We start from the raw sequence: 26,206 nt of genomic DNA, 5'->3' as shown, positions 1-26,206 counted from the left end.
TGTGCGTGTGCGTGTGTGTGTGTGTGTGAATGTGTGAATGAGTGTGCCCTAATATGGACTGGTGACCAATCCAGAGATTGTTCCTTCCTACCTACCTACCTACTCAAAGCTGGAATAGGCTCCAGTAGATTAGATTAAGCATGTGCAGAACATGTATAAACAGGCAATCAAGTGTATATTGCATCTACCTTGGTTTTTCTGTGAAGATATAATAAACCTCAGTTTTCAATTAGATTTCCAAATATTAAAAAGAAAAACAACACAGCAAGACAAACCAATTTTCATAAACTTAAAAACTGATTTTTTATATTTTATTAATTACAATTACTTCTTTATCTCTCCTGTAATCTCTTGGCTTGGCTTGTAAAGCTGCCTGCGATTGGGCTTACTGTGTTAAATCAAATAAAGTTCAACTGATTTGATCACACCTTGAAATATTCAACAACTTCCTGTTTCACTTGGTTATCACCTTGAGCCTCAAAATAAACAGTGAAAATGTAATTCTTGGCCCCAATCGTGCATCCATCCATCCATCCATCCATTTTCCAACCCGCTGAATCCGAACACAGGGTCACGGGGGTCTGCTGGAGCCAATCCCAGCCAACACAGGGCACAAGGCAGGAACCAATCCCGGGCAGGGTGCCAACCCACCGCAGGACACACACAAACACATCCACACACCAAGCACACACTAGGGACAATTTAGAATCGCCAATCCACCTAACCTGCATGTCTTTGGAATGTGGGAGGAAACCGGAGCGCCCGGTGGAAACCCACGCAGACACGGGGAGAACATGCAAACTCCACGCAGGGAGGACCCGGGAATCGAACCCAGGTCCCCAGGTCTCCCAACTGCGAGGCAGCAGCGCCACCCACTGCGCCACCATGCCGCCCCAATCGTGCATTAAAGGCCAAATTAAATTTGCTTAACTTTACAAAATGCACCAAGTAAATAAACATTTGTAAACAATCAAGCTATCTATTTCCAAAGTGTAATCAGATGCCACTTCTTTCACCTTTGTGTTACTTGTGAAAAACATTATTTCCCTTTCAAATGATACTTTTAGTCAATGAACTGCATGATCTTCCACACAGGGTTTTTGTCACCTCATAAATTATGCAACTAAGCATTTAGAAGGAAAACAAAAGGGGAATCAGTTACAAAATTAGATGAAATGTTGACAGATGCGGTACATAAAAAAACAATTTCTATTTCAGACCATCTAAGTAGGACTGTAGGAAGCTAGAGCTTTACCAAGGGCATTGGGCATATAGCAAGAATCAATCTTGAATGGCTTTCCAGTCCATTGCAGGAGTGCACACACAAACACAAACACATTGGATATTTAAACTACTTTTTCATTCCATGGTTGTGGAGAATCAGAGCTTATTCCATCAGCAGTTGGGTACACTTCCTTACGCAGGCGCAATAAAAGTTTTCAATTAACCTATTTTTAACACTTTTACATTTCATTTCTATTTGGGGTGCCATTTAAGGAAAGAAATGAAGCAATTCAAGGAACGATGAAGAAATTAAGGGGAACAGATCTTAAAAAAGCAATTAAATTAAAATGAATTCACAACAAATTAATTAGCAGCACAAACAGGGAACTCATTAAAAAAAGGGTTAGAATGAAAACCTGCAGGACCGGAGTTGGCGACCCCTGGACTAGACCATGGTGGGTAATTTAGCCAGGACATCGGGATACACCCTACTCTTTGCAAAGGATGCCCAGGGATCTTTTACGATGAGTCAGGACCTTGGTTTTACATCCGAAGGACGGCAACATTTTTACAGCACGGTGTCCTCATCACTGCACTAGGACTTTGGGATCCACATTCAGAACACAGGATTAGCACCCCCTCCTGGTCTCACCAACACCTCTTCCAGCAGCGACCCAAGCTTTTCCTGGTTGGTCTCCTATCAGAGTACTGACTGGACCCAGACATGCTTACCTTCGGTTGAATAACCTGTTCTGAAGTGCATATGGTATTTTACATAGTATTTCTGATGGTAAGTGCATCATGAAGACTGTTTTAAGAAGCTGTGATTGAAAATTATATAGAAAAAAAATCTCATTAGCTTATTACTCAATTGATATTTAGCCTATATAGTATCTTTAAAAACTTCAAACCATCACTCAAAACTAGACCTACTGCATCTCCTTAGGATGGACTGCCACACCATCCAGTGTGGGTCTTTGGCTGACTCCTTTGGCTTCAGCTGTGGGTAGGTAGCTTGATTGGCCTAATGCATTTTCCTCTTTTGAAAAAGCCATTAATTGAAAATATTGTTTATCTTAAGTGTTAACATTACTAAAAAATTCTTAACATTTTCTTCTAATATCAAATTGTCAACACTTGATATTTCCATTTATTCATCTTCCAAACTCACTTAATCAGAACAGGGTTGCATGGAAGCTGGAGAGGGCACCATCACAGACTGAACTCACACACACATCAGGAGCCAATTTAGACTAAACCGTGGGAGAAAACTGGATCACCTGGAGGAGACCTACATGGACATGTGTAGAACATGTAAACTCAATGAACAGACCACCCAGGACTTGAACTCTGGTTTAACTTCTGCGAGGCAGCAGCATCACCATCACAGTCACCCACTCCTTCATATTTCAATTATAAAATTTGTGCTGCATACACAGTTATAAGCAATTACCTGACCAGCATTCTAAACACATGATCAAACCATCTGAGTAGCTTGGTAAATGTCAAGCAAAGGCAGCTTTAATCTGTGGGAGTATTTTAACACTGTCTGCTGAAAAGACAACTGAAGCAGGGAATTTCATTAATATGCCCAATGATCTAGCTATCAATTTAAGTCACTTAATTAAATTCTGGAGCCCACCATCTTTGGGTGCAGTGCAGGAAGCAACCTTGAACATAGTTTCAGTAATGGAATCAAGAGGTAATGCACTGTGAAGATATGGAGAGATGAAAGTACTGACCGGGATGGTTCATATTCTTTTTGACAACCAGGAGGCCCATTTAACAGAAGGATAATGGATGTATTCTCCAGTACACTGGGTGGCTACATCCCTCTAGTGTAGCTCCTATTTGGATATGTGGAGGACTGCATGGGAGTTGTAGTTCCAGTGAACAGCCCTGTGGGCATCTTTGGGTGCTGCTGGAGGGCAATGATGGGAGGACACTCTCCTGTCACATGGACCTGGAAATACTCCCAGATACAACAGTGTTGTATAGAAAGTATTCCCGATTCCGGCTTGAGTCAGAATCAGGTCAGGTCAGGTTGGGGAGCATACACTGATACGGCACATTGCCGCAACCACCACACGACAAAACAGCTTGGGATCCCAATTGGCAAAGGCAGGCAGACCGTCTGGAAATGACATTCTATCTGCCACAGCCAGGTATAACATGGATGTCCCCTTGGCCTGGTTCAGCCACTCAGGTCCTCAACAATGATGATACTGCAAGCAGGATCACCTTCTGAGAATCACGACACATGCCATTAGTGTCATAACTGATGCTCCCTCACAATGCAGGTAATGTGCACATTCGGGACTCAGTGAGCAACCACTCATTCAACACAAAGTCAAACCAGTGGTCCCCAAGGATTCTCTGACGAGACACAGTACCAAAGGAGCCCAATCTTTGTCTTAGGTCACTGGATAGCATTCACAGTACCAGCGTACATGACATTCAGTAACTTTGGGGGGATCCTGCAAAGTTTCGGGTTGTCCCACAGGGTAGCTTGATCAAATGAATCAAATGCTTTATGAAAATCGACAAAGGCTGCAAAGAAATTTTGCCAATATTCCCATTTGTGCTCAATGAGAACCCTCAATGCCAGGATGCAGTCAATGGTAAAATTTTTGGGTGTAAAACCCTCAGCTGGTTCACCACCTGTGCAATCTCAGTGAGACTGGGTGGTTCACAGCTAATTGGAGTATCAGCTTCAAGAACCGTGAACCCAGAAATGTCCAACATCCTAGCCAGAGGATCAGCTTTAAACAGCTGCTCAAAGAAGCCTGCCAGTGAGTCACAACTGCTGACTCTACAAGGAATAGATTTTGGATGAGCGTAATGCCTCAGTTCCTCTGTAAGCAGGACGTGGATCACTAGACTATAGATAATGTGTCTCTTTCTCACAGGTTCCTCTAACAAAAGCCTCCTTATCTGTCCTCAGAGCCCTCATAGCCGTTCTTTTCATTTCCTGGTAAAGACCACAGTTTCCATCAAGCCGTGGGCTGCGACTCCTCTCAGTAATATCCAGGGTGTCGTGCAAGATGAAACACCTCCTTCTTGGAGTCAGAATCAGAAGTAGAGTATAGGCAAAGAGAAGTGGAAGAGGAGGAACAGAATGAACAGAACCGAACTTGAATTGCATTGTATTGTGTAGAGAAGAAGCCTTTTTGAAGGTATTTATGTTAATCTTTTGAACCCTTTTTGAAATCTTTAGGGTGCTGGATACCTTCTATCTTTCACTGCACATAGAGCACAGTATTTTAGAATCTTAAACATCAAATATAATCTGACTTTGCAGATGTTCATTGCAAAAAAGCTGGCCCACCCTCCTGTTTGTACTCCAATATAAGGAGTATGAGTCCTTTTATTGGGTAGTCAAGAAACAATTGTTTGCTTTTTAGTATTGGCTGGCTGACAAGAGTGTTAGCTATGTTCCTGTTATGTCTCTCATTTGTTTATTATTTTTTTTTTATCATTTTTATTCTGCCAAAAGGGTACATATGAATCAAAATTGTTCTGGGAAATTCATGGTGATTCACCTGTAAATGTAAAAAAGGTGGAAGAAGTGAGCATTGTGTATTAACATGATACACTACACAGAACAAAAACAAAAAACAAAATAAGAAATAAGACCACAATGGTATTGTTAAATAAATTATATATATAAATATATATTGTGAAAGAAACAGCCGGACACACAACAATGGTTTGGGGCAGCCACCCGTATAGTTTCCCTGGCTGCAAAAGGCTTTAAAGTAGAGTACAATGTGTACTGGTTAGAGTCCAAAACAGAACTGTTTAAGTATGGAGGATGAGGGGTTTTTATAGCTGGTTCACACGAAGTGACGTCCTCGGGGCCGGGACAGGAAGGATTTCTCGTGTTTGGTCTGCGGAGAGAAAAGAGAGAGGTTCAGTGTACCCCACCGCCCCCTGGCCTGGCGTGGAATTGTCGTTTCCTGGTCCCTTTGATTGACTCCCAAGCGCACGTGTGTGACATGGCACTCCCCTCAGCCCAGACCCATCGGGTCGGGTGTACCTGGCCGAGAAACCGTGACACCTGGAAAGGGCATCGGCATTGGCCTATAGGTTACACCAGAGGTAAAAGACCGAAAACTTGTACAGCTGGAGGTCCAAGAACCACCTTGTGACCCGTGGGTTCGACTCCTTGTGCAAAGCCATCCACTGCAGAGGCGCATGGTCCGTCACCAGGGTGAACTCACAGTCCAAGAGGTAGTACCTCAGCTGGGTGATCGCCCATTTAACCGCCAGGGCTTCCCGCTCCACTGCCACATACCTGGTCCAACAGTTTCTGTCTGAAGTACAGGACGGGGTGTTCAACTCTATTTGAATATATGTATTTTCTGGTCAGTTGTCTCTTGTTGTTCCTCGTACCAAGTGTAAAACCAAGGGGGACAGGGCTTTTGCAGCTGCTGAGCCTCGCCTGTGGAACTCTTTACCTCATCACATAAAGGAGTCGTCTACAATTGAACTGTTTAAAACAAGATTAAAGACTCATTTCTATTCACTTGCATTCCGTGACCTTCAGTAATATTGATGGTTTTCTCTTTGTGATTATATAACATTACTTCTACTTTTTATGTATATAACATTACTTCTATTTATTATGTATTTTATTTTATGTTCATATATTTTATTTCTATTTATGTTTTATGTTAATTGTTTTGTTTTTCTTTTATTCTATTATTGTAATGCACTTTGGCCACAGCATTACTATGTTGTTTTAAATGTGCTATATAAATAAATTGACATTGACATTGATGCTTTGTCTCAACACGGCACCAAGACCTGTGTCTGAAGCATCCGTTTGGAGGATAAAAGGTAAAGAAAAGTCAGGGGTTTTCAAAACTGGAGTGGATGTAAGGGCCCGTTTCAAGTCACTAAATTCAGTTTCCGATTTAGCATTCCATACCACATGATTTGGGCACCTCTTCTTTGTGAGGTTCATCAAGTGCGCCGTCCTCGGAAAAACGGGGCACAAACTGGCGATAGTAGCCCGCTAGTCCGAGAAAAACTTGGACTTGCCGCTTGGTCCTCGGACAGGGCCATTTCAATATGACGTCAACTTTTGAAAACTGTGGTTGTACAGTATCCCAGCCCACTAGGTAGCCTAAATATTTGGCCTCCGTTAACCTGAAGAAACATTTCTTTGGGTTAATTTGTAGGCCGGCTTCACTCAGTTTCCACAATACCGTTTGTATCTGCTGTACTTGTTCTTTCCTTTGTGGAATCCATTAAGGGAACCTGCCAGTACCCCTTTGTCATATCGAGGGTGGTCAAGAATTTGGCGTGTCCTAGCTGTTCGAGGAGGTCGTCCATGTGCGGCATTGGATAAGCGTTGAATCGGGAGACCTGGTTAAGCCGACGGAAGTCATTGCAAAACCTCCAACTTCTGACAGACTTTCCGACCACTACAATAGGAATGGACCAGGGTCTATGACTCTCCTCTATCACACCTAGTTCCAGCATCCGTTTGATCTCTAGCTCCACTTCAGTTCTTTTTGCCTCTAGAAGGTGAAATGGACATTCTTGGACTATTACCCCGTGTTTGGTCACTATATCATGCACAACCAGTGAGGTCCGCCCTGGGTTTTCGTTCACTACCTCAGGAATAGCCGAGATGGCTGCTTCCAGTTCTCGGCATTGAAGGGTGGTCAAATCAGGACTAAAGTTAAGGTCAGATTTATGAGCGAAGAGTGAGCGGGGCTGTCCAGAGAAGGGATTCAAATCCCTATCCTTCCACAGTTTCAGCAAGTTAACATGGTGTTTAACCAAATAGTCTAGGAGCCCCTTCCTCTTCTTAACCTCATAAGGGCCTTGCCAATGAGCCAGGAGTTTAGAATGGGAGGTAGGAACAAGTACCATGACATGATCACCAATTCGGAACTCCAGTAGAGATGTGCCACGGTAGTAACAGCAGGCCTGAGCTGCTTGCACTTTTTCCAAGTGACTTTTGAGAATAGGCCTAATTTTAGCAAATCTATCGCGTAACTGCACAATATATTTTAATATGCATGTGGAAGGGATGGCCTCTTCCTCCCAACCTTCCTTTAAAATGTCTAATATGCCCCGGGGTTGTCGTCCTTACAATAACTCAAATGGTGAGAAGCCCGTAGAGGCTTGTGGGACTTCCCGGTATGCAAAAAGAATGAGGGGGAGGAGCTGATCCCAGTTCCTTCCGTCCTCACTAACCACCTTCCGAAGCATCTGTTTGAGGGTCTGGTTGAACTGCTCCACTAAACCATCGGTTTGAGGATGATACACTGAGGTTTTTAAATGTTTAATTGTCAGTAACTTAGCTGTTTCCCTGAACATTTCCGAGGTGGACGTCCCTTGATCCGTAAGGATTTCTTTAGGAATGCCAACACGAGAGAAGACCCCTAATAATTCCCGTGCGATAGCCTTAGTAGTAGCTGAGTGCAATGGAACAGCTTCAAGATATTAGGTGGCATAATCCACCAGGACCATTATATATTTATGGTCACGGGCCAAGGGTTCCAGGGGTCCCACTAGGTCAACCCTGACACGTTTGAACAGGACATCAACTAGGGGTAGAGGAGCGAGAGGAGCACGGTCCCTTTTTGGAATCTGCCGCAGTTGACATTCTGGGCAGGGCACGCAAAAGTGACAGACCTACTCATTGATTCCTGGCCAAAAAAATCGGAGCTTGATACGTTTGAGAGTCTTTTTGGGCCCCAAATGGGCTCCGAGGAGGTGGATATGTGCTTGTCGCCGGTAAGTCCGTGGGACTAGTATCATGTATAGCCACCCAATATAGGAGGTCATTATTTAGCACAAAGTAAGGACCCTGTGGCATAGGATGCTGAGTGTGATGGATGTTTATCAGAACGACTGCGTTCTTTATAAACTTAAGGGAGTCATCATTCCATTGCTCCCTTTTAAAAGAAGCTGGTGTCTGCCTGAATTGGAAGTGTAGTTGAGAAAGAGGGTCAGAGGTGACCTCAATGGATGTGGTTTCTGCCCGTACCGCCGCAGTGCCTGAGTTTGATGTATCAGCACGCGATGGCCCTGGGATCTCTATGTCATCAGTAGAGGCCGTACTTTGCCCATCTCCCAGCTGTAAACACAGCGTGAAGTCAGCTGAGGACAACCATCAGTTTTTTAACTGCCACAGCTGACAAAACACAGGACGGATTTATACTGACGGACGTCCCCATGTACACAGGTTATACTGGTCTTCATTTTATGCCATTGTCGCGGCAACACTAAGTGGCGAGCAACAATTGAAATGTTACTGCCTGAATCGAAGAGGGCTGGTGTTTTGATCCCGTTTAATAAAACCTCCCAAATATGTTCGCAAGCCTGAGGGTTAACGAGAGCACAGATCCTCGCAGTCTCCGTGTCTCCGCAGACCCCTTGCTCACCACAGAACAACAGCTGCTGCTGGCTAGAAGGTTCCCGGGTTTTCTCCGTGGGGTAGCGACGTGGCATTGATGTAGGGACACAAGATCGTCCGGGTTCACAGGGGTTCCTTTCTGTTTTCCCTGGGTAAGTCTCCGCCTTTACGGTTTGTATGATCTCAATTAATGAGACCATATTCATGATTAGCCGACCCCAGGCCGGCTGGGCGAGGTCAGTTGGGAGGGCTTTCAGCAGTAGCGCACATGCTACTTGTTTGTCTATTTGTCGGGTGTTATTTCATTCGTGCCGTAGCCAACACCCGATTTTAGTCCATAATTTCATGGCTCGGGGAGCCAATGGTAGTTGGGGATCAAACTCCCACTGCATCACTCTCCTTGCCCTTTGTGGGGGCTTTGGGAGCGGGCCATTCACCCGGGAGCCCATAATCAGTCCCGCCTGTTCACCTTTTTGACCCTGGCCCTGTTCTGTAAGCCCTACGTCCACATGCCCAGGGCTTTGTATCAGACCCTTGGATCAAAGCGTGCCCCAGGTTCCCTCCACCAACACCAACTGATCTCACCATGGGAGCTCAGGAACGATACTCTCCCACCTCTTTTTTGTTGGTTGGACATTGTGTCCAGGCTCCTCTAAGGGTTCTCTCCTGCTTCTTTAAGGAGACCATCCTGCTGACTACACCAGTGTGAAAGAAACAGCCAGACACACAAAAAAGGTTTGGGGCAGCCACCCGTATAGTTTTCCTGGCTGGAAAAGGCTTTAAAGTAGAGTACAATGTGTACTGGTTGGAGTCCAAAACATGGAGGATGAGGGGTTTTTATAGCTGGTTCACAGGAAGTGACGTCCTCGGGGCTGGGACAGGAAGGATTTCTCATGTTTGGTCTGCGGAGAGAAGAAAGGTTCAGTGCACCCTATCACCATCTGATATATACTTGTAAATTAACTCCAGGCCTTCATAATTCTTTTAGCAGCTTTATACAGCTGTCTCATATGTCTGATGTCGTCAATGTAGTGATATAGTGCACTTACTGGTAATGGAAAAACACCTGGAACTTCTGGAAGCTTGCTGGAATCCTGTTTCTAGTTGCTGATGTGGGTACAAAAGCAACAATACTGCAGCAGTTCTTTCAAAGAAATGTCAAATATCACTTCAGAGACATCTTCAGAACACCTGGTGCAGTTGATCAAAATCTGAAACTTTGCTTCTTTATTGTATACACTGGATTTGACACCTCGTAACATTTATGATTAGAAAAAAAAAATCTCTCACAGCATGTGTGAAGTTTGTATGTTTTCCTAGTTCGTGTGGGTTTTCTCCTGATAGTCCAGTTTTAATAATTATAATTTTATTAATATTATGTCTTTCATACTTACAAATCTAGCTTAAAGTGTTGTACATAGATTGTAAAAATGAATAAACAAAACTATAAAAATGACACGATTAATAGATAACATTAAATACTGTATAAAATATAATACATTCAATTATAATATAATGTAAATAAAACTAACATCAAGTCTTTAAAAGGTTTTCTCCAGCATCTCAAACGTGTGCAGTTTAGCTTGTTCAGGGACTCTCACCATGTGTGAAAGATTCTGAGGTTGTATGCATAAGTGCATCCTGTCTTAGCTGCGTGTTTGTAAGTAATATACCATCCTAGGTTGGTTCTTAGCTAACCTGATGTTACTAAGATAGGCTATGGCCACCTACAAACCTGTAAGATAAGCAAATACAGAAAATGAATGGATTTAAATAAGAGACTATAGAAGTACAGAAGAGCTGTAAATGAGGCTGTAGTTAGCCTACCGGTGGCCATAGACAGTGAGGCCTCAGGCACAGTTCTTCCACCGGGGGTAGGTGTCGTTTTGCATTTAAGTTTGCATTAAGTATTATTATATATGTTCAGAAAATGTTATTATCTTTCAGCAAGTTTGCATTAGATATTATTATATTTGTTCTGAAAATTTAAATATATGAAAAAATAACGGTGCCAAGCCCTTTGCATAAGATGTATTTGGAGAGTTGCACACTATGCATATTCATACCTGCACTGCAGTAGGAGAGTGAAATATGACATACTTGCACTACACTTGTGTAATTTGGTAGATTATTGTTACAGTTACAAAGCAGTGTCATATTGGACACTGATATTTGTCATAATGGAAACTTTTGGCAAAATTCTGTTCTTGGTAACGTCACTTGAAGTTTTGCTGGTTAAAGAATATTTTAAACATTAATAAATAGTTTGCTTCAAAGAAATTTTTAAAACCTTTTAAAATCTCAAAAATATTTGTACTATGACATTCAATGTAGCTTTCCAGAAAAAAATCTACATTGGTGTTTCAAAGGATAATATGTACAACAACACCTAAGCACTGCAGTTTATTTCTATGCGTAACACTATGACTGACACTTCAAGTTTCACATAGCTATAACACTAATTCTGCTTTTTTTAGCTGTCAATTCAAGTGTATTCATAAGAGATTCCAATCAGATAGCACTCCATGCCACACACACATGCATGCACTCACACGCACGCACACACACACACACACACACACACACACGCACGCACACACACGCACACACACACACACACACACACACGTGTCCAACAGAGAGTTTCTCCCACAACCTGTGCTAATGGTGACTTCTCCCGTTCAAATCTGATGACTCATTCTCTGCCTTTTATAGGACTTATGACTGTGAGTCACGCTTTCCCTTTATGTAGCATATGTAAACAAGACACACAAAAAGAAGGGCCATTTCATACGGGGTTATACATGAGGAATGTGAAGATTAAATTAACACCTTTATACCCTGCACAACCTTCCCTGTTCTGACTAATTTCATAACATACAGTATATGTCCAATGCAAAGTTGCGGGGAGCTGGTATCTATCTACACAGCATTGAGCAGAAAACAACAAACCCTGAATGGAACAACAGTCCTTAGCTGGGTATACATACACACATCCTCAATAGGTCAATTAATTATTGCCAATTAACCTAACACGTAACTGTTGAACTATAGGATATAGCCTACTGTATACATAAGTAAGTTAAAGTGTAAAGACTGCCACCTAGCCTATCTTTATGCTTGGCTCACAAATTATTGCCTCTTGGCATTGCCATTCCTAGTTTCTGTGCACCTAGCTTTGCCCTTTTCAGTTAGATTTACTGACAACAGATTAACTACTCATTTTTAAGGCTTTGTAAATATTTAATAATATACTTTGATTGGGCTGTGGTGCAGCAGTTAGAACTACAGCCTCTTGCCCCACATCTCAAGGAAAATCTGTTCAAATAACAGCCTATTCATAGTCAGTATGTAGTTTCTAACCTGGTATGACTGATCCTCTGGGTGTTCTAGTAGTCCTCTTAAATCCCAAAGTATTCTTCATTCACTATGAACTGGTCCAGTATTAGTGAGGATGCCCAGTGACGGAATGGGATCCTGTTCAGATTACACTGACATCGTTGAAATAGACTCAGGCTCTGGCTTCCTTCATCCTTATAACTTCATTAATTAGATTCAGACAATGCCATACAATCATACTGTACACTTCTGCAGGGACTTAGAACAAAAAGTATTTGGGAGATATTAAATAGCATTAGACAAATCATCTATCATTTTACTAAGCCCACCTAATCTAACTTTAAGGTCATAGGGAACTGAAACCTATCTCAAAAGTGATATGGAACTTGTATGCATTATGAGGTGCAGTAGTTAGTTAGGTGGAGGGTGCATGGGAGTTTGCCCAACCAGTCTACATGTATTTTGTGGACTTGGAAAAGGCATTCGACCGTGTCCCTCGGGGAATCCTGTGGGGGGTACTCCGAGAGTATGGGGTACCGGACCCCCTGATAAGGACTGTTTTCGGTCCCTGTACGATCGGTGTCAGAGCTTGGTCCGCATTGCTGGCAGTAAGTCGAACCCATTTCCAGTGAGAGTTGGACTCCGCCAGGGCTGCTCTTTGTCACCGATTCTGTTCATAACTTTTATGGACAGAATTTCTAGGCGCAGCCAGGGCGTTGAGGGGGTCCGGTTTGGTGGACTCAGGATTGGGTCACTGCTTTTTGCAGATGATGTTGTCCTGTTTGCTTCATCAGGCCATGATCTTCAGCTCTCTCTGGATCGGTTCGCAGCCGAGTGTGAAGCGGCTATGATGGGAATTAGCACCTCCAAATCCGAGACCATGGTCCTCAGCCGGAAAAGGGTGGAGTGCCCTCCCAGGGTTGGTAGCGAGATCCTGCCCCAAGTGGAGGAGTTCAAGTATCTTGGGATCTTGTTCACGAGTGAGGGAAGAATGGAGCGTGAGATCGACAGGCGGATCGGTGCGGCATCCGCAGTAATGCGGGTTCTGCATCAGTCTGTCGTGGTGAAAAAGGAGCTGATCCGCAAGGCGAAGTTCTCAGTTTACCAGTTGATTTACGTTCCTACCCTCACCTATGGTCATGAGCTATGGGTAGTGACCGAAAGAACGAGATCGAGAATACAAGCGGCTGAAATGAGTTTCCTTCTCTGGGCTTTCCCTTAAAGATAGAGTGAGAAGCTCAGTCATCTGGGAGGGGCTCAGATGAGGTGGCTCGGGCATCTGATCAGGATGCCTCCTGGACGCCTCCCTGGTGAGGTGTTCTGGCCACGTCTAACCAGGAGGAGGCCCCGGAGAAGACCCAAGACATGCTGGAGGGACTATGTCTCTCGGCTGGCCTGGGAACGCCTTGGGATTCCCCCGGAAGAGCTAGAAGAAGTGGCAGGGGAGAGGGAAGTCTGGGTATCTCTGCTCAAGCTGCTGCCCCTGTGACCCGACCTCGAATAAGCGGAAGAGAATAGATGGATGGATGGATGGATGGATGGATGCATTATGAGCTGCATTGTTCTAGTAACTAAACACACTAAGTCACTAGCACACTACAAGCAAAAAAGGTATACTGAATAATGCCAAGTTGAACAACAGGAAACATTTTTTTTTTAATTAAGTTACAAAGCACTGAACTGGGAAGAGATTATCTATGCAATCTCCACTTATACTTTGTCCCAGTTAGCATTTGAAAGTGTAGCGATTTCCCAGCAGTCATAGGCTTTTGGCAGGGATATGCTGCAGACAGGATGCCTGTAAAATGCATGCCAGATAATGGGACAATCTGGAGCTGCTAAGCACTACTTTTGAGTATAAGAGAGGAAAAAATCCTTATTGAAAACCCATGTAAGAGAGTGAAGCCCACCTGAATTCAAAGCTGGTGCCTGGATGAACTCTCATTTTTAATCCACTTGCATTCATTAACAGTTAATTTTTACTTTTGTGGATTTTCCTAGTCTCTACCTCCTTATGCTTTTTCACAAATTGGAAAGTTTTTCTATTGCATTTTCTTATCTTGTTGTTTCAAAATATTTATGGTTTACTTTGAAGTATGCCTTCTGATACAGTGATCTGCGAAGAGTGCTGTACAAAATTAAGTTTGGTTGATTGACTGATGACGACATAGTTCAGGATAAACATGAATGTATGCATGTTCTCCTTAAATCTGTGTTGGTTTATTAAGGGTGCAGGTGTTGGTTTATTCCTCACATGCTGGTATCTCCAAACTGGCCTTCTGGTCAAGAGAACATTTTGCATATCTGTCATATCTCACTATTTTTACATGTAATACAGTAGTAATAATTTTTAAACGTTGCACCATTTTGTGGATATTGTGTGTGCCTTCCTACCTAATTTTACAAGTTGGATGCACAGCGTAAAGAGTATATCAGGTTAACATGGGCATAACTAGAACTTGATTGGTCCTAGCTCAAAAAATATATTAAACCCAATTCAAATCAAGTTAAACTAAATCCAATTCAAAATTACCACAAACAATGAAATAAATCCAGTATATGAGTTACATAAAACATTCATAGTAATAATTAAGCTTAATTAAGTTGTGGGAATGGTAACACCATTAACATTTTCATCTTGATAACAATTAGGCAAGCATGTTGCAGAACAACAACCATGCAGTCACCACAGGCCCCAGTGCCACTACTTCACCTGCACTGCTTATAATTACAAAATGGAAGATAGCTTATTCGAGTTTTTTATTAAATGAAATGAAGTTATACATTTTAACCTATTCTTGTTATTGTAGCACTGGAGAGTGGCGACATGTTGTATGTTGGCCATATATGCATGTAAGAATTTCACTGTAGTTTGTAGACATGACAACACTGTGTCACACACGTGCGCATGGGAGACAGCAAAGTCTTCTTCCATAGGCTCAGACCCAGAAGTGACGTCAAGAGGGCCATGTGGAATTTCCCGTGAATGGTCTGCAGGAAAGGGAGAAAAAGAGTCAGTGCACTCTGCCACATCCCAGTCTGATTCGGAATTGCCCTTACTCAAGCCCTTTAGCTGCCTCCCATGCGCACTTGTGTGACAACTGCTACTACTACTGATAATATTAATATTTAATTTTGGATGTACTACTGCTCCTACTAATATTACTTTAATTTTGAATGAACTTTGCATTAAATGAACTGAGTTCTACTGTTAGCATCATACTGTACTCTATCAAAGGACTTTACACTATGCAAATGATGAATCTGGGGTTTTGAAAAGGATCAGATCTTTCTGCTCTTGCTGGTTTGATTTCTTGCTGCTGTTAAAACCCTAAATGTTTCATGGAATCATATCACAACCTGGTTTACAGAAGAGCAACAGGGCCTCGCTTAGAATGCTTAACCAAAAGAAATGGCCTACCTGAACATACTTAAGCTTATGCAGACCACCTTCTTAAATACAGAGAAACTCTATCAACAGCCTGGTGCAACTATCATTTCATCATTCTTAAGGAAATGATAAAAACTATTTTTTTCAACAGTTTAACAAGCTTTAGTAGTCCCAGGATCATTTTCCGTTTGCCATTTTTTTCAGCAGGGTGGTGCAACTATTATTTCACCATTCTTAAGAAAATGATAAAACCTTTTTTTTTTCAACAATTCAATAAGCTGTAGCAGTTCCAAGATCATTTTCCTTTTGCTATTTTTGTTAAAGGTGTGTTACTATTTGTAAAAAAATATTTCTAATACAAATCTGATGTTATTTAACAGCACCTTAGCACCACACCATAGGAGTTCTTATCTCAGATTGGATGAGTACTCATAACTACATCACAACATATTTTTCAGTTTTTTTCTACAGTCAATAATTTTTGAGTGTGCTGATCTGTAAATCTAACTCATCCACTTGTCATCTTGGCTTGTCCTATTGTCTTAGTCAAAAGTTCATTAACCTTTCACCATTCCTTCCTTATTAACTCTACACTTTGCTTTGGTGTTGATCCAGATTGTCTTACAATTGTCACTATTAACCCTGGGATTAAAAGTGCTGACAGTAATTACAACAATTTCAGCTACCATCTCCGTACTTCTAATCTCCCATTTCTTGCTAAGATTTTAGAATGTATTGTTGATTCTCAGTTTCAGGACCATTTGAACTCTAATAAATATTTTGAACATTTTCAGTCTGGTTTCCATTTTAAACATAGCACTGAAGCATCCTTAGTAAGAGCCACCAATGATCTGCTAAATGATGCTGATTAGACAACTAAGCATTCTTATCCTTGTAGATCTTAGTTTATCATCTCACACCATTTCTCACACACACTACTATTGGAACATCTCTTTTTCAGGTATTATTTGTATTGCTCATTCATGGCCTCCATCAAACATAAGCAAGAGATATATGTTTTTTCAAATGAAAAACTGCAGTTCTCAACACTGACATATGACCCATGATATATCTTTAGGATTAGCTCCTTAGTTTCTCACTCTCGTTTTGATTATGTATTAGCATGGTATTAATTTTCATTGTTATGCTTATTATATTTGTGTACTGCATTATTGTTATACTGATGATATTTATATTTCAGTCAAATCCTGTGACATTTGCCCTTCCTTCTCCCCAAGAATACCAAAAGTTGAATGATACATCACCTCATGAAGCTTTATAGTGGTGTTGTTTTAGACAGCACTCTGTCTTTTGAGATCCACTTTAACTCTGTGTCCCTTGTTGATTTTATCACCTCCATAACATTTCACGACTTTGTCCCTCACTGTCCCACTTTACAGTTAAACACTAAAATAAAGACTTGCACTCTGAAGGTTAGATTACAGTGACAGTGTTTTATGTCGCACCCTTGCTAAACTTATAAAACAAGCTGCAATTGATCCAGATTTATGAGCATGTTTACTAAGTCAAACTAAAGCTCAGGATCACCTCACCCTCGTCCTATATAAACTTCAATTGTTTTCAGGTAAATATCGAATTGATCACAAGCTATTGGTACTCACCCTCAAAGAACTTCATGATCCACCCCCTTTGTATTTATAAGGTCTTTTTCAAGAAAGAAAATCACCATACAGTTCATTTTGGTACTCATTGTATGGCCTTTTTCTTTCTTGTGCCATTATTTCTCCTCTCCCCAAAGGTTGTCCATTCTCCCTTTAAAAAAAACAATTTAAATTCATCTCTTTAAATTTGCCCTCACCTTACAATAGATTATCAATTCAACCCTCTCAGATTTTATTTCTGATTTTCAAATGCCCTGTTTACCTTTTTTGTTATTAGTTATGCTAACACGTATTTTGGTTTTAGGGTTTTATCCTATAATGTATCCATGAGTGTCTTAAAAAGCACAAGTAAATAAAATGTATTATTGGGATTATTACCATAATCTAATGTGTATTAGTAGTACTAATAGAGGTCCAGCCATGCAACAAACCACCACTCTGCAGTACCATGATAAAAAAGAATGTACTAAATACATAACTTCATTTGGTTAAACAGAAAACATAGATCAGCTTAACTTACATTCTACTCACCTCTGTTATCACTCCACAATTTTGTTCATGTGAATTTCCCATCGGGATTAATAAAGTATCTATCTATCTATCTATCTATCTATCTATCTATCTATCTATCTATCTATCTATCTATCTATCTATCTATCTATCTATCTATCTATCTATCTATCAATGTTTTTTTTTAGAAAAATTCCATTAAAAATTAAAAAAGGCAGCAAATGTTTAGTTTAATGCATTGTTTCCTACCACAATTCTCATTAGATACCTCTGTACATATATTAAAGTTAAACACAACCACCATGTATTGAATATACATAAATGAAGAGTTTTGTTTCAAAACACAATACACTTAATAACTTAAGTTTTGCAACCACTGGTTTAAAAAGATTATAAATTGCAGAAACAATCCTGTACTGAAATCATTGAGTATTTGAGTATTAATTGGTTTGTAAGTTTATAAGGTCATTATTGTCACGAGTGCAGGTACAGTGGACTTCTTACCTGCATGTTCTAATATGCAACACATCACCCCGATTAACATAACTATCTAACCTTAAAAGTACTGTCTCCCTTTGTCGAGAAATTCCTGATGTGCAAAGCAGTGCTACAAGGTTCCCAATGGTCTAATCTGGTCTATTGCTTTTGGACCCACTGTTTAATTGCATGATTAATATGGAACCTTCTAGTGGTGCTTATTAGGGTTTTGTCCATTAGTATTATAAAGTGCAACTATGGCTATGCTGATCTTCCATAAACATTACCCATCAATCTTTATTTTATATAGTGCATTCCTAGAGTACAACATATCAAGACATTTTAAATAGTAGGTGTGCTATGGAATTGACTGATATCCCCTCTGAGGTTGTTTTCCCTCTTGCACACAAGGCTGTAGCGATGGTTCCTCATGACCCTGTAATGGACTAAATGGGTTCAGAGAACAAATGGATGACTGATTGGTTGGTTGAGTGTGACAAGTATAAAGCAATACTTAAGTGAATATTTGCTGACTAATTAAAAATATCTACAAAAGTCACCTTTAATGGTATAACATAGTCATTTAATTGTATGGGGGAACATGAGAAATGAGAGAAATAGTTTTTTATGAAATATTCACAGACTATAATTAGATGTGTTCTTTATTTCCAGAAGTATAATAGGATGAAAAAAGAGTCCAGGCAAATTTTAAGATCAATTTATGTACAAATCTGTAGTACTAGGGTGTTGTACCGTGTTAGCCATTATGAATGTAGAGAAAAGCCAAGCAAAATGACACCTTTTATTGGCTAACTAAAAAGATTACAATATGCAAGCTTTCGAGGCAACTCAGGCCCCTTACATCTTGCCTGAAGAAGGGGCCTGAGTTGCCTTGAAAGCTTGCATATTGTAATCTTTTTAGTTAGCCAATAAAAGGTGTCATTTTGCTTGGCTTTTCTGTGCAAATCTGTAGAGGCAGAACTGCCAGCTGGATTGAACCAACATTAAAAGTGCTCTAGGGCCATAAGGGGACTTTGAAAAACAGGTTATATGACAATGAATCACAGGACACAACTAATTAAAGTATACTGAGTGTCACGCATAAATAGTGTGTGATAAAAAGATTAAGTAACTTCTGTGAATTAAAACGTAGAATTTACACGCTTTCATTGGAATGTGTTCTTCTGCCACTAGATGGAGCTATTATCCAAATTTGAAAGTTAAGCTTGAAATTACAGGACTAAAAAAGCTCTTACTTTTACAAAATAAAATGTTCCGGCTGCTACAAAATTACAGTGCAGTTTAGACAAGCAGTTTTTATATAAAACCTAAAATGTAACTTTTAAAAAGTACATTAACCATATACACTGATATCTGTATGCAACTGGTGTGTGTTATGAAGTCAGACAATAGATTTAAAATATTCCAGAAATTGTAATTTCCGCCTGGATTTGCCTCCTACAATATATAGTTATTAAAATAAAATAGATGGATGGATATAAAATGTGTAGTTGGATAGATGCATGGATGTTCTCTCTGTGTTTGAATGGGCTACCTTCATAGATGTTGCTTCCATACACCAGTCCCAAGACATACTTGTAAATTAACTGGTGAGAGTACATTGGCACTGTCTGAATGAATGCAGGTATTTGACTGGTGATCAGTTTGGTACCAGTGGAATATACTGTATTACTGCTGTTCCTGACTGTGCAGTGGATGAACAGACAAATCAAGGCAGAGTAAAAATGTGTGTAAAACCAAAGCAGAAAAACTGTAAAACAAAGGTAGAGGAAGTGAACAGAATTTCTTAGTTATGCTTTTTTTCCATTGTTGTAAGGTTATAGTGGCTGATATCTCAGGGGTAACCAAACCAGATTAGTGGTACAGCAGTGAGATAAGCTAGAGGGTCCCAAAAGCATTTTTACAATAAACTTTACACTGAAGAAAACACATGGAAAATGACTGAAATGAAATGCCTTCAAACATGTATTTTGCGTGGATGCAGCTTCAAAATTGCAACAGCAGAGGGCAATGGAAATTGAAAGGATCCTGTACCTCTCCTCAAAATAAAGCAAACATTGCTCACTAAAGTACAGTGAGAAGGAGAATGCGCAACTCAGTTGGAGTCCTAGTTGCCTGCTTTTGTTGCATGCTGAGAAAAATGCAAGACCTAGAAAAAGGTAGTCACAGGGTTAAGGAGGGCACATTAGATCAGGCCCTTGTACTTGAATATATTTTAGGGTACAATTCAATCAGGGGTCTCTTTGTAAAAGAAATATATCATAATTCCTGACCCTCAACCATAAGGCTCTTTTCAGATATATTAAAGTTTTCCTTTCTATTGGCCATCAGAATGAAAAAAAATGTTATGAATAGGACATAGCCAGACCAATACAGCATTCAACATGTTGCTTTAAAATATAATATATATACAATACAATAAAATAAAAATAAAATATTTTTGCTGTCTTGATTTGAGGGTAGCCATTGTGTCAGTTAATGTGTCAGACATTTGTAAGTGGAAAGTAATTGGAAGTACTGTATGTGGTCCAATTAATGTGGTGAAAGTGATGATGAGCTAACACGGTCTAGGATGTGTATTCAAGGAGGAAAACGGGTGTTGAGGGCTAACAACAATAGGTCTTTCTAATTCTGTTTTGCCATAGGCTTGTGACAATGGAAGTGAGACAAGCACTATAGTTGTCTCATTTTGTTTTAGCCTGTACTCCCTTTAAAACAAAAATATATTTGAGACATATAGAATGAAAGGTTCTGAAGTACTCCATCTTAGAATAGACACATTAAAAACAAGCAAGAAGGAAAACTGACTGCAATTAGACATAATTACAGTTCGGCACAAGGATAAAATAAAATATTTGTTTAAAGAGAGATTTTGCAGGTGATTGATATTGGAAATACACACCATTTGAAAAATTATTACTGTTGCATATTTGGGAGATGTTTTATCTATGAGGATTTGCAAGATCAGAAGATACATAAAGTGGCTCAGTGGGTAAAGCATGTGCCCGGGTGGTGTTCTTGTGGAGTCTTCACCCAGATCATTATTGATGTAGTCAGGAGGTGGGGGGATTTTTGGTTTGAACCTCCCTTGAAATATATTTTATGATCATAGACTGAATTATTGTTCATGTACTTTCTCACTACCCCATGAAATTAGCTCCTGGCTACATCCCTGCTTTCCTTGTCTTTGAGGCTTTTCCTCCTCCATCCACAAAGATGTTCATATCAGACTAACTGGTGATTCCAAATTGGTCCCATGCGAGTGTGGGTATGTTAATGTGTGGACTTTATGATGAACTGGAGCCCTATCTAGTTGACCATTCAACTGACCATCACCACACACAATAATTTTTCTCTGTCTATTTTCTGATTCACTAAAACACAGCCTAACTTACCAGGAATGGCCAAATACCAAGAGCTAATTCTAGACAATGTGTAGGCCCACCATGGAATACACATAAACATTGAATCATACTGGCTTATACTCAGCTGATTTAGAGATGCTGAACAATTGACTGAATGTATTTTGTCTGTGATAAAATCAGTGGCCTTATACACCTCACTTTCACACAGGGAAACCATAAAAATCCATCATTGAAGATACTGCTGCCCATATAATCTGACAGCCTGCAATGGTTTTATTTTTGGTTCATGGTTCTTTTAACAGTGAGGTACATTAATTACAACAGGTACAACATTCAGTCACTTCAGTAAAATGCTAAAATCTGTAATGGAGGAAGACTGTAAATAAAAAAGTTAAAATCAAAAAATGAAACCACCTGATTTCTCCCTGTAACTATTCTAGTAAATAAACGTACAAAAAATCATTCATAATTAGAAATCAAAGAAAAACAACTGGACCTTCATAACCTTCCATAATAAAAAATGTATGCAGTGTTAAAACTGAAACTTTACCAAAATCGTGTAAAGTTAATATTGATAAAATATGAGCACTGACATTTAAGCAGCCATTCCCAGAAACAGATACTTGAATCAGAATAACAACACAACATCAATAATCCAGAAATACCGGTTTTGGGAGTGAATGATACGTTTATGCAATAATTATTAATGTTACCGGTCTTTAAGATTCTAGTACAGACAGTTTCACAAAAAAGAGCAAACTTTTTAACACTAGGATTCATTAAGCCTATTATGACAGCATCAGGGACCGTATGGTTAGAAAACAGAAGAATGGGTTTTTACAATTTGAAAATTGCATTCAAATAATAACGGATTAGAATATTTTAGCATATTATACTACGAAATCCATCCATCCATCCATTTTCCAACCCGCTGAATCCGAACACAGGGTCACGGGGGTCTGCTGGAGCCAATCCCAGCCAACACAGGGCACAAGGCAGGAACCAATCCCGGGCAGGGTGCCAACCCACTGCAGGACACACACAAACACACAGCACACACTAGGGCCAATTTAGAATCACCAATCCACCTAACCTGCATGTCTTTGGACCGTGGGAGGAAACCGGAGCGCCCGGAGGAAACCCACGCAGACATGGGGAGAACATGCAAACTCCACGCAGGGAGGACCCGGGAAGCGAACCCAGGTCCCCAGATCTCCCAACTGCGAGGCAGCAGCGCTATCCACTGCACCACCGTGCCGCCTATACTACGAAATATGGCTGATAAAAGTTTAAAAAGTAATCGTAAGCAATGAAGGTTAAGAGCTTCGACTTTTAACAGTGCACTCCTCATTTAATTCGTTTAGAATAACGTGTGTCCTCTTCAGATCTTTTTGCTTATCACAAAGGAACTGAAAACGCGATCCCATAATTCGCAGTCCAGTTGCAGCCGCTTGGCTTCTGTGAGAGCGGCTTGCCTGCAGACTTGAAAGTGAGTCCTCGTGGCGAACTATGAAGCCATACCCTCTTTAGCGGGCCAGCCTATCAGCAGACGTTTTGACGGCAGTGAGCTCATCCTGTGTGCTCCGATTGGTGGGCTATATTAAGAAAGTGCTCGGGCTCTTTATAAAGGGAACTGACGCGACTGTAATAACCATTAGGAAAAGCTTGCCCCTGCTTGAGTTTGTACTGAGGGAACAAAGGAGCTCGAGTTGTGACTGGTACTGCATGACTGAGATTGCCTATTCACTGCAGCCAGCAAGCATCTGAAAAAGACTCGCCTTATTGTGCAAAATAGTAAAGTCGAGGACTCAAAAGCATTTCTGTGTGCTTATCCCACGTATTTTTCGGAGCTGGACGTGATGGCTGCTATTAGAAAGAAGCTGGTGGTGGTCGGTGATGGCGCTTGCGGTAAAACCTGCCTGCTCATTGTCTTCAGCAAAGACGAATTTCCCGAGGTGTACGTGCCCACCGTGTTTGAGAACTACGTCGCCGATATCGAAGTGGACACCAAGCAAGTGGAACTAGCGTTGTGGGATACCGCTGGGCAGGAAGATTATGACCGCCTCCGCCCCCTCTCTTATCCAGACACAGATGTTATCCTGATGTGCTTTTCCGTGGACAGCCCGGACTCGCTGGAGAATATCCCCGAGAAGTGGGTACCTGAAGTCAAGCATTTCTGCCCCAACGTGCCAATTATCTTGGTGGCTAACAAAAAAGACTTGCGCAACGATGAAAACGTCCGTAATGAGCTGGCTAGAATGAAGCAGGAACCTGTGAAAACCGAGGACGGGCGGGCAATGGCCGTCCGTATCCAGGCGTACGACTATCTGGAGTGTTCGGCCAAAACCAAAGACGGAGTGCGCGAGGTCTTCGAGACGGCCACGCGGGCAGCATTGCAAAAGAGGCCCCGGCCATCAGGGAGCTGTGTCAATTGCTGCAAACTATTATGAGCCCGTTCACTTCCCCGAAATAGTTTTGCCTTGTTTTGCTTGGTGACTTCTCCCTTCTAATCACCCACACGAGTCGTCGTTATGACCAAATTGGTCTGAAGGACAAACAAAAAAACTGCCTTTGAAAGACGCGAAAGCGCCTTACCTAGTTGAAGACTCGCCAACACCAACTCGACGAAGACATCGCGACAGCGTGTGTGAGTGACCGGAGAGGAAAAGGGAGAGAGCGAGAGTGTGGGGGACTCCTCCGTGGAAAACGGACTACTTCTTTTAGCGGAGCGCCCGGTCTCTATCGGGCAGAGTCGCCTTTGGCTGGACGACATTGACGCCTGTTAACACAAAGTCGGCAGGACTGGCGCTGCTAAAAAAGCAGGCAAGGCGGCATACAACTTCGTGCCGCCTCACCCCGAGAGACCTTCCCACCCCTCCTCCTCCTAATTTGAACTCTGCTGCGGTGGCTTTACTACACTGGAATGTGGTCATGGGGGGCATTCGCACTCCGAGGTGATGAGTGGGGGGGCTCACCGCATTATGTAACGCGAGTGAACAGACCTCCCAACGAGGATAAAGAAGGTGATGGCGATGAATGAACATTAAATGTACGGCTGCTGAGCATTGATTGTTTTAGGCTTTCCATTGTTCCACCGCCACCCCTTTTTATTTTCTAATTTTGGGAGGGTGGCAGTAGGGCTTCTTCCTCACTTGATTTAAGATGAATCGGTTTATTTGCATTAAATTCTTGCCAGCACAAATACAAGGTGCCTGCTATTTCAGTCAGTGATGACTACTGATATGCTGTATTTTCTAGTGAATGCATGGGACTTGTATTTCTTGTAAAGGTTCATTTTTGTGTGTGTTTCCCAAATGCACAATTTAAAGTTTTACCACAGAAGGGCACTTAACCGTTTCATTATACAGTGTAGCAGTGTGATACAAAAGACAACCTTGGGATGGAGGGAGGCGGGGGGAAAGCTGGTTAATGGGGGACTGGGCTAGCGCACACCCAAAAGCCTCGATCTGTTTACTTTAGTAGCAAGTGTATGCGGGGTTTAACGAAGAGAGGTGTGTGTGGTGTATTTTTTTTATTTATTTTTATTTTTTATGTTTTCTTTAACGAGAGGACACTGGGTTTTTTTGTCTCACTCTATTGAATTTTTTTTTTTTTTTTTATTATTTTTATACGCCTTCTAGCCTGCGGTACAGAGAATGTTTGTCTTTTGTTTCGAAAGTGGCTGAAATCTTCTTAATCCCAAGATGTATATCATGTTTACATAATGCGATGAGTGCATAAACGGTGTATACAGTTTTTACAAAGAAAGCATTCTGCAACCTATTAAAGTATGAAATTTATAACTGTGTCTCGTCCCTTTTTGTTAAGCAGAATTGTCAAGTTACTGCATTTTAAGAATTTTTTTTTGAGTGGTGTTTAAAATTGGTTTGTAGATCTTTTACCAGAGTAAGTGGATTTAATTTTTATTTCTTGAGAATTGTAATCTGCAAATCTTAACTGGCAGCAAACCCAGTCGTTTGTGAAAAGCCTCTTTTTGTAGTTCAGGGTGGAGATCGTCCACATGCATCATAAGGGGATCTGCTTGGTCCTAGTGCCGAGGGGGTTTAGTTCCCAACACATTTCAAACGCTGTCATTTTGCCATAGGTCCATCAAATTGGTTCAGATTTTATCATGGACTACTAATGAAAGCTTTTTCCTCCAGTTTTTATGTAGGTAAAAGGTGTGGGTAGGTTTTTACTTAATTGTGCTACTGAATGCTTTTTCAAATGTTGCTGTTTCGGTAGTGTTATACTGACATTTTTAAACTGTTATTTAAAATGGGGGTGATTTGAGTGGAAGCAGTAGGGTTTAGAAATTCAAAATGGTTTTCACATCTCCACAGACCTGGGTTTTGAGTCCTAGCCTGGGCACCATCAGTGTGGAGTCTGCATGTTCTACCTATTGTGTGTGTGTTTTAACACTGCCACATCCCATAGCTGTTAAGATTAATTGGATACCCAACATTGGGCCCAGTATGAGTGGATATGTGCCCTGCTTAATCTGGCCATATGTGAAATGTGCCCTACTGTTTTGTTATGCTTTGTGTTGTATCTGCTGTTTGTATCTTCACTTGATGACAGCAACGTTACTGTATTATCCAGAATAGCTCTGAAGCTTCAAGTCTTCACCTGGTTATGCCTTTCATTAGCCACTGCCAGAGTGGTGCTTTACATGCCACCTGTTGATGTATGTCTAACCGAATGGACCCAGTTTTCACAGTATGTATTCACTGACTAGTATACTAATTTTAATGTTTATATAGAGCTCCTTATTTTGCCTTTTAATTTTAATAATTCCAGCAACCTTGAACTGGAGACATGGGGTAAGGGAGGTGGGGGGGAGGAGTTAATGGGAGGAAGGTTACGGTATAGAAGTCAT

General features: G+C 41.1%; 1 protein-coding gene across 1 annotated transcript in view; it reads left to right on the top strand.

Annotated features, from left to right (window-relative positions):
- Nucleotides 1-25,130, top strand: part of LOC114648395 (rho-related GTP-binding protein RhoB-like) — a 37,526-nt gene extending 12,396 nt beyond the window's left edge. Inside the window, exon 3 of the mRNA XM_028797391.2 lies at nt 23,340-25,130. Coding sequence (XP_028653224.1) covers nt 23,340-23,777 — 438 coding nt within the window. The 3' untranslated portion in view covers nt 23,778-25,130. The remainder of the gene's footprint in view (nt 1-23,339) is intronic.
- Nucleotides 25,131-26,206: the final 1,076 nt, after the last annotated feature.

Source organism: Erpetoichthys calabaricus, chromosome 3, assembly GCF_900747795.2.
Source record: "Erpetoichthys calabaricus chromosome 3, fErpCal1.3, whole genome shotgun sequence".
Taxonomy (NCBI): domain Eukaryota; kingdom Metazoa; phylum Chordata; class Cladistia; order Polypteriformes; family Polypteridae; genus Erpetoichthys; species Erpetoichthys calabaricus.
This window is presented reverse-complemented; position numbering and strand designations above follow the sequence as displayed.